Below are 13,315 nucleotides of genomic sequence, written 5' to 3'. Positions count from 1 at the left end.
CTCCTAGCTCATCATCTTAATGCTAACCAAATTAAGCTCCGTCAACATGAGAGTGAAGCTCTGCGCAGAGTAAAGGTGCGAAAAGCTTCTCTTCAAATTCAGACATGAAACAAGCAGATGGAGCCGATAGTCGGAGCAAATGTTGCACAAACTTTGGGGCTCATAGCGATCCCAGTCTATTCTTAGTGAGTCAGGCTGTTGGGCATTTATGTAACCAGTGTAATTTATGTAACCCCCCCCCCCTGCTGGCCGTTATAAATAATGCAGGTATAAGGACCTTCTGAATGAGCTTCACTGTCGATATCCATAAATTGTTTGTGGTTGAAACGGAAAAATTGTGTTTAATGGATTTTAATCAGCCAGCTGTTATCACTGCCCCCCTCTTACACAAATACACACAAACCTACACATTTAAAAGCCAAGCCCCTCACTTATTTACATATTACAAACACACTTCCTTCCTGTCACTTTTTTCACACTAATGAAGCCCTGAAGTGTGTTCTCTCTGCAGCGTGATTGACTTAGCGCCCGCTCTCCGCTCCCTATAACCAGCTCAAGGACACTTCCAATTAGCATCTGGACTGTGGTGTGCTAACTTCACGTCCCTGGGCCTCTCAGACTGGAGAGAAGCCGGTTGATTGGATGTGTCCGGTTGTGAGTTCATCCTGAAGAGACTGACCTGGTGGAGGAAAGTCTCTGAGTCCATTTTGATCATCCAAACTACTTAACCTTCTCTTTTCAGCCCTCTCATCTCGACACGAGTTAGCAGACAGCCTTGAAACAAAGTTAGCTGAGTTCCCCTATCCTAAGATAATTCATGAATATTAAAATGAGGCAGAGCGGAGACATGTATACAGTGTGTTTTGGAAAAACAATCACGCTCTCATAGTTGTCAACGTGACAGTCATTTATATTCAAATTTGTTATTCACCGTGCACACCTCATGTCCTCTACCTCAACTGATAAGGAGCTGCTCGCTATCCGCCAGTCTAACGCGTCATAATGCTCTTATCCCAAACAACCTTGATGATTCAATAGCACTTTTTGAACCTGTCATCTTATTCCTGTATTATTGTCTTTTAGCGAAGGATCAGACGAAGCAGCCCTTCAAGGGGAAACGTGTGTGGAGACACCCTTGGAGTGTCATTGATGATGTTTTTGAGAGAGGAGTGGCAGCTCTTCCTTGAACGTCTATTCTCTGACTTACAGGAATATAATCAAGTGTGACATTTTCCCGAGCAGACACCCTGTACACACTGTATAGAGCAAAAGTTCAGCAAAGTCAAACAAATAACTCAATGTTCCCTCTTTCCCCTCGCACCAGGTCGGGGTCGTGCTGCACTACTCGTCCCTGTCGACCATGCTGTGGCTCGGGGTGACGGCCAGGAACATTTATAAGCAGGTGACCAAGAAGCCACCGCAGAGCCAAGATGGTGACCCACCTCCGACACCAACGCAGCCCCTGTTGAGGTAAGCACAAATGTCACTGCATCCCGGAACCTGCATCCCCCTCCTTTATTTCATCCAGCACATAAATAGCTGTGTGTGTGTGTGTGTGTGTGTGTGTGTGTGTGTGTGTGTGTGTGTGTGTGTGTGTGTGTGTGTGTGTGTGTGTGTGTGTGTGTGTGTGTGTGTGTGTGTGTGTGTGTGTGTGTGTGTGTGTGTGTGTGTGTTATTGTGCGTTTGTGAACCAGAATTATTTAACACAGCTGCCTGCTTGCTGTGTGTATCTTTAGCGGCCAAGGACTGGTTCACTGCACTTTTATTTACTTCCTTATTTCATTTCTGTGTCGATACCTGACCCGACCCAGACTCTGAGATGTAACCGGAAATCTTTTTCATTTACAGTCTACCCAGTTTGTATTTGTTATCATCAGGTTAAAATAATAATAAGTATTCTTTTCTTAAAGCAAAAGCTTGATTTATACTGTAGGCGCTTTTTGTCTGTAAATGTGGCTCAGTGGTAGAGTCGGTCGTCTCTCAACTGGAAGGTCAGGGGTTTGATCCCCAGCTCCTGCAGCAACATGTCCTATGTGTCCTTGGGCAAGGACCTTAACCTTGGGGCGCTGGTGGCGCAGTGGTTAGTGCGCGCGCCCCATGTATGGAGGCCCAGGTTCGAATCACACTTGTGGCTCCCTTCCCTCATGTCATTCCCCACTCTCTCTCTCTCCCTGATTTCTGACTCTATCCACTGTCCTATCTCTACATTAAAGGCACAAAAAGCCCAAAAATATATCTTAAAAAAAAAAAAGAACCTTAAGTTACTCACGGTGGTGTATGAATGTGTATGAATGGGATTAGTTACTTCTGATTGTCACTTTACTCAGCATCCTCTACCATCAGGGTGTGAATGTGTAGGTGTGACCTGCAGTGTAAAAACACTTTGAGTTGTCAGAAAACAAGAAAAGTGAAGTACATTTACCTTTTTTTTTTTTATGAGCATTGAACTCCGGTGTCGCCGTGTAGAGAGCTTTAGGTGGTGGACAATGGTGATGGATAGGTCTTACTTTAGGTACATATTTTACTTACATGATATCTACATGTGAACTTGAGTACTTAAACTCAAACCATATTTATCATAATAAATCTTTGTTTGTGACTTTTGACTAATTGCCTGTTACGTATTTGAAAACTTGACCTCAGCAGTCATCGTCTATCATGGTGTGATAGACAGTATCTGCAGACTCATGGAACTGATACTTTTCTTTCAGCAATTCCGGTGAAGCCAGCATTAGCATTAAACAACGTCCGGTCAAGGCTTTCTTACTGTACGTGCAGCGTTTAAGTCTGCACCATCATTTCTTAGGTCCGTTCTTTGCACTCAAGGGGTTGAGTCTCATAAATCTAGTTTGCAAATCAGAATAAATGAGGGAGTTTTTGGAGAGTTTTTTAGGGTTGCACACAGGTTTTCATATCCGGTAACCTAGACAAATGATAAAGACTCTATTTTACAAGATTCTAGCTGACATAGAAATATATTTGATTTGCATGAACAGGCATTAACTCGGCTAGTGAAGTACAAGAAACTCAAAACGAAACCGAAGATCAGTCCTTGAAGGAATGTACTGTGTGCACATGAGATACTGTACTTGTGTCTCTGTTGATTCGTGCTGGATTGTGTATTTTCTCAGGTGTTTGCTGGCTCATGTTTCCTTTTGAGGGCAACAAAAGCTTCTCACAGATGAGTTATTGCACCGTCTATCTGCAGAGACATGCAGAGCTCGTTTGCATTCTTCCGAGCCTCTGGCTTTGTTCACTCTGCGGTGTCATTGCTGTCAGCTCTTTAAACTTGTGGATTTCTCATCTTTTACAAATTACATTTTTAATCTGAGTCTGTCTGCAGCGCAGGGAGACGTTTTGGTAATAAAAAGTCGTATTTTCCTTGGTGTGGAAATAAGGCTGATAGCTCCCAGAGATCAGATGAGCGAGTGGATTCCTTTTAATCAGAAGAATCTCATCAGCTCAGACTCGCCTTTTAGAGGTGACGTTACATGTGCACACTGCTGCTGGTGACAACATCTGGCACAGGAGTAGTTAAAGCATCTGTTTGGGTCTCTATATAGATGTAATTTGAATAATAACTATAGTATTAATATGTTCATTACTGGCACTAATTTAGCTTTTCCTGTATTTCTAGCAGCGGTCAGTTTGAGGACCAACAGTGAACTGACCAGCTGCTGTTCAACCTCATTATCACCTGACATCAGCATTACCCGTCGTTTTTATTGTTCCCTGTAAATCTCAACCAGGTGTACTCAAATTACGTTATTTATAATAAAAGAAGGGAGCAGGGAGACAGGGAGGCTGTGATTGGTTCATCAGATTGTTTCCTCGTGGCAGACATTGGTCAAAGTTTTTACAGGCTGATACAGATGACAGATTTTAAGGTGAATTTATAGTTACTTTAATTGAACTGCCACCTGTGGTGCTCGGCTACTCACTTACAAAGGTCAGCTGTAACTCCTAAAAAGGTTAGAACAGAAAACACATTCTGGAGAGGTGCCAGTTCACTTCCTGAGCACTGCTTAGGTGTCCTTGAGCAAGGCTCCGAACCCCCACCTGCTCAGGACTATTGCTGTGAGCCGCCCCCTCACTCTGACATCTCTCCATTAGTCCATAGGATTGTGTGTGTGTGTGTGTGTGTGTGTGTGTGTGTGTGTGTGTGTGTGTGTGTGTGTGTGTGTGTGTGTGTGTGTGTGTGTGTGTGTGTGTGTGTGTGTGTGTGTGTGTGTGTGTGTGTGTGTGTGTGTGTGTGTGTGATTGTATTTCAGCCTATGTGTGTGTACTGTAATATGTACTGTCTTCTTTAAAACATTTAAGGTGCAAACGTTATATAATGTTGCTTTAATATATAAACATAAGGTAAAAAGCTAATTGGTAAAAGAAGCTACCCCCGATGCAAGTGACATACATAGAAAAAAACAGTCAGTTGCAATGTGTTAAATAACAAAGCACAATATCCTCTTAAAGGCTACATTCATTCGTAAATTGATCTGTGGATTTCATGAAGAAAAACTCATTAGATTAAAATGTTGGAGGATATCAAACAGAAAAGGTTTGGAACCACACTGCTGTGGCCTGAAAATGATTTTTTGTAGTTTTAAAATACAGTTGAAAGCTCAGACTCGGAGGTTTTCCCACAGGTACACACACACACACACACACACACACACACACACACACACACACACACACACACACACACACACACACACACACACACACACACACACACACACACACACACACACACACACACACACACACACAATCATCATCTTGTTGGCTTTTGTTGGAGGAAAGTGTTTGGAATAGCTGAACTGGGTGTGTAGTTAATATTTGGCTCAGTTATTCTGTTTGAGGATTCCCACTACCCTGTAAGGTAAAAGGAGGAGGAGGAAGAGGGAGAGGGAGAGGAGGAGGAGGAGGAGGAGGAGGAGGAAGGAATGACTTAAAACAACATGTCAGTGTGGTTTCACCTCAATGTTGTTCCTATTTATGTCAGTTTCCCAGGAGGCTGCTGAAGCAGAAGCATAATCACAAATCTAGATGTGTTTGACCTTTTGACCCTTTGAATTCTTATTTCACTTTGATGCACACATCAGATTGAATTTCTGCTTTTTTGATGTGATTTAATATCCCCCCACACTCACACACTCACACACACACACACACACACACACACACACACACACACACACACACACACACACACACACACACACACACACACACACACACACACACACACACACACACACACACACACATTCCATACATTGTCTGCTCACTACCAACATTCAGCACCTTTAAGAAGATCAGCTTTTGGACACTAGCGGTGCTCCTCCTCCTCTGTGAGTGCTTCTGCACACTGACACCAAACCGCTGCAGAGCTGAACTCTTCAGAAGCTGCAGAGGAAGAGTTCCTCTACAGGGAACGGTTTGAGAGCAGAGACACAGAGGGCGCAGCTTAACAAATGTCTTTCACTTCATCGTGTATTCGGTTTTAGAAAGCCAGTTTAAAACATCATTTCAGTTTCAGTTTAAAGAACATTTTGAAGAAGATGTTGGGGATGACCCCTGACAAGTTTCTGTAAATGTTCAGCTGTATATTCACTCTACTGGAAAATGTGATTTCTCTGGGGTGTTGCAGAGGATTATTATTTCACATGAAGCATTCACATTGACATTTATCATCCACACACCTGAAACTAATATCTATAAACTTCCATAAATGAGCAGAATCATGCGTCTGACATTATAAAAAAAACTGCTCAATAATGTGTCCCTGTGGAGCAACAGAGGATAAGGACGCCACCTGATAAGGATCCCCTCCACCTATAAGCAGCTCTGTCCTTGCAAAGGAAATCCTCAGACACATGCGTGACTGGCTGGTTTTAATATTGAACATTCTCAAGGTTCTCCCATCATGCATCACTTGTGAATGAGACAATTTGTCTGGGGGCAGGCAAGGGGATCGTGTGGCGCGGCAGTCGAGTTGATCCACAGTGATTGACTGTAATGCTCCCTGTCAGACAGCCTCATGCAATGAGACTTAGCAGCTGGAGACAAATCAATTTCTCCCCCCCCACTCCCAGCAGCCTCCCCATTGCTCCTCATCTACCTCTCTGCCTGTCCCTCCTCTCCTGACAGCCTCCTGATCACACATCCAGCAGACCATCACACTGACCTTTGTCAGGAATCTGCTACGCTGTGTTGCACCACACACCTTAAACGCCTCGGTTCATATTTTGTCCCTGACAGTCATCTGGTGTGATGGGTGCAGGGCTGTAATCACATATTTAACATGAATCCTCCTCGGGAGAAGTTTTTGGAGCAGAAAAGTGAGACATGCACAAGACTTAATGCAAAGGAAACTTTTGGTATATCAAGAATACATACAAAGGCATTGCAAAGATGTGCACAGACGTTAATCCATTTCTTCACCCAAATTAAACTTTCTAACTCCGGCACTAAATGAATGACACCTTGTGTAGGTAATGTCTATCAGCACTGAGGTTCTCCTGACATCCTAATCAGGATTTTCAATCGGAACTCCATGGAAATACACATTTCCAAAGATGTTTGCACGACTTGTCCTGCAGACAAAGAAAAGCATGATGTTGGACTTTAAACACTGATTTGTGATTAATCACTGCAATGAATAGATAAATATTTAAAATACAAATCAGCTTGAAGCTGGGGCATGTCCAGGGATGCTATGGCCCCCTCTTGAAATACAATTGTCCAACCACAAAATCCTGAAATCTGCCTTCCCAGAGGCATTCAAATTGTTCAAAATGTTCAACATGTTCAAAGTATTTGAGTTATGCTGTAACAGGCTGGTAGAAGGTCTCTCTACATGTCATTGTTTTCATTTGTTAGTAGTTTACATAATAATTGAATGCCTTGTATATTTGTTTCATAAGACGGGGGTGTAGGAAAAGAATGAGTCCTTGAAAGAAAATGCTTTCAAATTCTAGCACAATATCAAACCTGCGATAGACTAGCTAGAAATGTTTCAGTACTAAAACATCTCTGATAAATGTATGTTTCTCTTCGACAGGAGTTTGGATGTTTCAAAGTACTTGCATATGTGATTTAGACTTCAGTCTTGTTTTTGAGTCCTCAAAGAAAAAAGTAAGAAGTAAGATATGCTGTTATTGGTTTGTGTTACTCAAGACATGGTCAGTGAAAAAGAAAGAGTAAAAAATGAATTCTCAAGTAAAGAAAGCATTTCAAGGTTTGTAAAGAAGATGGTGAATCTCAGTAATCTCATTTGAGATAGTATTAATAGTAAATAAATAGTACATACTCCAGAGTTAAAGGAAAATGTTCAGATGTTCTTCCATATTAATGTCAGGGCATGGGGCCTGAAAAAATCCTATGAGATGCGGAGAGTGATTACAAAAATAAAATGATCAAGTGAAGTAGATCATCTCCCTGAAATCACAAAGTCACACATTTAATGAATTTAAATCTGATAAACCAAACTGTTCAATGTTGCAGATTACATTTTCCAAAATATTCTATTTCACTTCCTTACCAAATCAGACGTTAACATGACACTCTCAGAGTTAGCTAGCAGTGGGTTTACTTTGCTTTGCTCAATGACTGGGTGAAACAGCTAGCCTAGCTTTGACCATAGGAGAAAGATCTGCCAGGCTGAGAATTGCACTCAGCCCCTCTTTCACAACCTGACTTACCCACAGACTCTAAATATGAATGGATGAAGCCTGAGTGACGTCAGCCATCTGTTCCTGCAGGGGGCTCTGGAGGCTCATCAGCAGCAGCCGCCATGCTGGAAATCCTGTCTCAGCCTAACTTTCAGTCAACCTAACGACAGGCTGAGAGCTGGAGCTGAGGCGGGTTTTAAGCCTCTTGATGAACCGTTACATCGTGCCCACCTGTCCATCACTATGGATAACACGTATCATTCTCAAAAATCAAAACTGAGCCGTTAAAAAAATTCACCCCCCTGTACAGTGTGTGCCAGTGATGAAAATAACTAATCAGACCGATTTCGTTTTTTGTACCAGGCTGTAAACATGTTTATTTATGCTGTAAAAATGGCATTTTTGCCTGTGGTGTGTATGTGACTTCCTGTGTTCCTGGAGCCAGCCTCTAGTGGACACTCGACAAACTGCAGGATTTTGCACTTCTGCATTTGCTTAATTTTTCAAGTCCGGTGGTTGCCGCTTGGACATACTTTCATTTATATATATTTAACAGGACATAATGAGTCATTCAGTACATGTAGAAGTGCTGGTACTTTAAGACAGAGCCCCTCTTTTGGTTTCCTCTGTTTTTCAGTTCTTCTGCTCAGCCTAAGTAACCCGATGATAGCGGTAGCTTCATATAGCGATGGTATTCATCTACTGATTTCACTATCAGTTTGCCAATTTCCAAAATGTTATAAATAAGATGTCTTTGTTCACTAAAGGTCATTCGGACGCAAAGGATTTTTGCACACATAGCTGCTATATAGTCTAGCTTTACCCATAAACCTCTGCACTGTGCTGGATCTATACGACCATCAGCTGTCCCATGCTGTACGTGTTTATACATCCTGGAGTGGGTCCAGACAGAGGACACATTATAGTCACAAAATAGAGGACAGAAGAGGAACATGGAGGGGACGAGGGAGGGAGGGGTCACTGCTGCTGGCTAAAAGGCACTTCAGGGTCTATTTATATCAGATGATTGCTGTTCCTAAACTCACTCAAAAGAACAACTCTGCATGCACAGCCATTTTGTTACAGTTTGAAGGCTTTCTTTAATAGAATGGCCCCAAAAAAACTTAGTGTGTGTGTGTGTTGTCAAAGTGTGTAAAACTGTGTGTGTATTCACACAGGGACGAGTGCATTGAATCTTAATATGAGCGTGCATGTTTTTGCATAAAGAACAGGGCAGCATGCAGACAGTGATTTGTTCACACATGCTCTACATTTTTTTGCATGGACACGACATGTGTTTTTGAAGCACAGGCCAGCAGGAAACACATGCTGGCTTTCCTAGAGGGGACAAAGGGTACAAGGGTTATAAAGCACAGGGTGCTTTAACATCCACTAGTTCTTCTCATTTAATGCTTATCTGGCTGACGGGTGTGTAAATGGCTTTCTGTTGAAGGAGAGTCCCCCAGGGGAACCGTTCCACTCAGAGACAGTGACAGGCCGGTAATGCCCCCACCCCATTCCCTCTCTCTCTGCCCACCCTCCCCTCCTCGCCGACCAGCCCAGACAAACATCTTGATTGTAATTGAATTTTTGGGACGGGCGCTGTGTGACGGGGGGGGGACAGATTGGGAGACGGAGAATGGATTGAAGGAAAGAAACGGAGGATAGAGATGGAGTGGTGTAAAGGTTAGAGCAGTGACAGAGGTTGAGATTGAACAGGAAGGAAGAGGAAATAGCACAGTGTTATAGAGGAAACAGTATGACAGTGCATAGACAGAGGACAAGGACAGTGCAGAGGGGAGGACGGGGCTGCGGGTTAGCTCTGTTTCTGCAGTGAATTTACAACTCTCATGATACAAATTCTGTACTAAAATGCATCATTTAGATATTGGCCTTGCCAGAAACAATGTACACGCTGACAGAAAATGGCTGACTCATCCCAAGCTGAAATGACTGTTCAGTTTTGGACTATGTCAGAATAACTTAACATGTCGACACCCGGGCTGGTTACAGCATTGTTCATGTTGAAGAAGCAGCGTAAGTCTTCTGCCTTTGTTATTGCCATTTGCTCAGAAACAGCTGATGACATTCCTCCACATGCTGATGCCCTGACTGGTCATCTGTTTAATTGCATCTTGAAGATGTGCATGGTGACATTCTGAGGACAATCATAGTTATAGTTCTGAAGAAACATATAACGTGATGAGTAGTGATGGCTAAACTACACAAACATTCAACTCAAAAGGAAAGAGGCCGGTAACCCACTGGGTCTGCATTTCATATCTTCTAGATGTCAGAACAGATAATACAACTTTAATCAAATCGAAAAAATACAGAAAAATGTGCAAGAAATGTAATATGACACTTATGTGAGTTTAGTGTCTGAATCAGATTAAAGCTGCGAGTGTTATTTTACTTTGTAATATTTCAGTGGAAGCAAGGCTCATATGAAAATAGGCATGTTTTAAACAATATAATCATCACTACTTATATCGTCCCAAACGTCCTTTACGTTGGCACAGACAGTAAAATATGCATCCTCTAGAAAAGATGTTGCAGTCTATCCCAGACCTCCACTACTCCTTTGTTTCTGTCCAGCTGACACTCAGTTCCCTTCCAGTCTCTGCCCATCTTTTCTGCTGTAGTTGTCTGCCCCTATGGCAGGGCGAGTACACATCACGTGCACAATCTTCCTCACAGAGTTCCGCCATTTTCCAAAGTCTTCTTGTCCTCTTGTCTTCTTGTTGTGTTTCTACTGGTCTAGTATGATGTGTGGGCAACACTGCTTGATACTGCCCCCAAGATTGTTTGGGTAGAGTTACAACGTTTGGTCCGTATCCATAAGTTTCCACAAGATGTGCAAAAATATGGACGGCTCCGTCTGTATCTGTAGCCATGTCCATATCTGTATCTGTATCAGACAACATTGCCTCACTCTTTGGTCTTGTTTGGATTGTCTGTATCAAGTGGGGAGATTTTCCAAATTACCTTAACGGTACACCCTGCGATTGAGGGTTTCTTCTACAATGGGTTTTATCATAATGACATGCCTATTAGAAATGATTATTCATGGAAAGCTCAGCTGAATTTTTTCTTGCAGTGTCACCTCTCCTCAGAGGCAGGTTTCTCTTCTCGTCTGTGGAGCTATTATAAACAACAGATGCTGTAAATTGCAGCGATTAGCGCTGACAAGTTCATCGTGCTTAAATCGACAGGAAACAGATTTGTTTTCCAAGTAAAATTTACACTTTGGTTTGTAGCAGAGAAAACAAACTGTAGGTGTGATCGCACCCGCAGAGTGTGATCCCAAACACATTGACAAGCTTCGACGCTACACATCAGTCTTCGGATGTTTTTGGTTGGAAATATTTGAGGAAAGAGGCGAAGAGCTAACTGACAGATATGTTCTCATGCCTGTCCCCTCGTGTCTGCTTGTTTGTCTGTCAACTTGGTCTGTTTGGATCTTTTGGTTGTAATTCTCCTCTTGTATAGGTTTCATATTTTGACAGGTTTTGGTTGCAGCCTGTCTTCACTACCTTGTTTTCAAAAACAGACACTTGGTCGGTAGCATGAATCTTTAAAATACAGTCAGACACAACAGATTCCTTTTTTAGCATGGTTTCTGGACCCTGTACTCCAGCTGATTGTTTGTTTGTGCTGTTGAAGGCAGGTGATTTCTTTTATAGACCATTTAAGTGTCATCTTTGGGCAGCAATGGATAGTTCCACAAACCAGGCACTTTAGTGACGATAACCAGGTCTTTAATCCTAAATGATTGATTATTCAATCAATTGAAATTTTACAATCAGAGCCCATTTAGGCCGTGCTTTTTTTTTTTTTTTTCTAAATCTTTTTATTACATTTTTGCAGACGGAACAACATGATGTCACATGTAGTAAGAAGTAAGGGCGCGGTCACACTGGCGAGTCCGCGATCGCACATCAGAGAACAACACAGAGAACATGACAGCTACTTTGTGGCTTATATTGTGTCATGTTAGTCAGATACAGCCATGAAACTCTGGATTTCTCCTTAATGAAGGCTGTCAGCGTTGTTTACCCGCATGCTCGTGCATGAAGTGTACCGTGCCGAAGCATACCTGTCCGAAGTGTGCCAAAGCCAAGGAAGTGTACTCAGCGGTCACACTGGCCAAACAAACTGGACTTTTGGGTTGAAGCATGCTTGGGCACGGTACGGATGGTGGCCGCGCCCTTAATCAGAGCATCTGCATAGGCCGGGCTGTTTCTAAACAAATATGTTGATTTATTTTAAGTCCTCTTTTTATGTTGCATAAAGCAGAATACAATACATTTTTAGTTAAATTAGTAACATCTTAGTAAATAATGTTTATAACATAGCATAGATTGGTTACATATCTAATATATGGATATGATTCATACAGCTGAGGCTCAGCGGTAGAGTCGTTTGTCTCTCAATAGGAAGGTCGGGGGGTTTGGTTCCCCAGCTCTTGCAGTCATTCATCGTAGTGTTCTTGGACAATACACTGAATCCTGAATTGATCCAGAGTGGGATAGCCAGTGGTGTGTGAAAGCACATGGGATGAGATCATACTGGTGGGCACTTCCTGTGGCAGCCTCTGCCACCGATGTGTGAATGTGGTGTGAATGGGTGAATGTGACGTATACAGTAAGAGCAGCTTTGAGTGGTTCCCAAAGTGCTGGTCGGGACCCCTTGGGGGTTCACGAGATGCTTTTCAAAAACAAATACAAATTTGAAAAGACTTAAAATTGCATATTTTACCCATTATTGTGAAGTAGTCCTTACGTAAGATTTGTGCTGAAATGAAAGTTTAAAAAAAGTGGACTGTAACAATACAGGTATCTGTTCTGCTCTTTTTAATTTGTTGAATGATTTGAAGGCTCTGCTGTGTTATTTAGTGTTATTTTAATGTCAGTGTTTGGATAGTCCTATTAGCACGTGCTGCTGTGCACAGCGTTAAATGCATTAAGGGACAGAAATGGCCCCCTTTCAACATTACTTAGAAATGTTCAGGACATGAATCAGTAAGGAGATCAGAGGCCCTTCTTGTTCACAGGGGGTGTCACACATTGACGAAACACAAATGTTACTCACAGGAGCTTTAACAAAATGCTAATTATTGTTGTACATCACTACACTCGTAAATTTGAAAAGTTGTCAGCAAGCTTCATTTTCAAAGCTTGACCAGATGTTGCATATTCATCATTGCTATTTGCAGGTGAAATGTGACGATATTGTGTTCCCTATAGTAAAAGGCCACTGACCAAGCTGTCAAATTTGATGAGTTGGAAGTGTGAATATGTTAAATACTGTGATCCAGATGTCATATAGAGGATTTATACATTGTTTTTGTCCTGCCAAACATTCTTATGCTTTCTTCTTTTTCTCTGCCTCTCTTTGTCCTTGGATCACCTCTCAGATTTTATTTAGTCAGTGGTGGAGTGCCCCTCATCATCTGCGGGGTCACAGCAGCCGTCAATATAGACAACTATGGCAGCAAGGAGCAAGCACCATAGTAAGTCTATTATTTTTCCTGCTCACAAGGTTAAATTCCAACCTCTGCTGATGTTTCTTGCCATCTCATACACCTAAAAAAAATGCTTTCTGAAGCTGTAAAAGTGCTGTCCATTGCTTTTTTT

At 42.2% G+C, this 13,315-nt stretch overlaps 1 protein-coding gene across 1 annotated transcript in view; it reads left to right on the top strand.

The window, feature by feature from the left end:
• Positions 1-13,315, top strand: part of LOC109997490 (adhesion G protein-coupled receptor A3) — a 197,850-nt gene that overhangs the window by 178,462 nt on the left and 6,073 nt on the right. The window contains exons 17-18 of the mRNA XM_065959473.1: positions 1,325-1,470; positions 13,096-13,191. Coding sequence (XP_065815545.1) covers positions 1,325-1,470; positions 13,096-13,191 — 242 coding nt within the window. The remainder of the gene's footprint in view (positions 1-1,324; positions 1,471-13,095; positions 13,192-13,315) is intronic.

This window comes from Labrus bergylta, chromosome 10 (genome assembly GCF_963930695.1).
Source record: "Labrus bergylta chromosome 10, fLabBer1.1, whole genome shotgun sequence".
NCBI classification, from domain to species: domain Eukaryota; kingdom Metazoa; phylum Chordata; class Actinopteri; order Labriformes; family Labridae; genus Labrus; species Labrus bergylta.
This window is presented reverse-complemented; position numbering and strand designations above follow the sequence as displayed.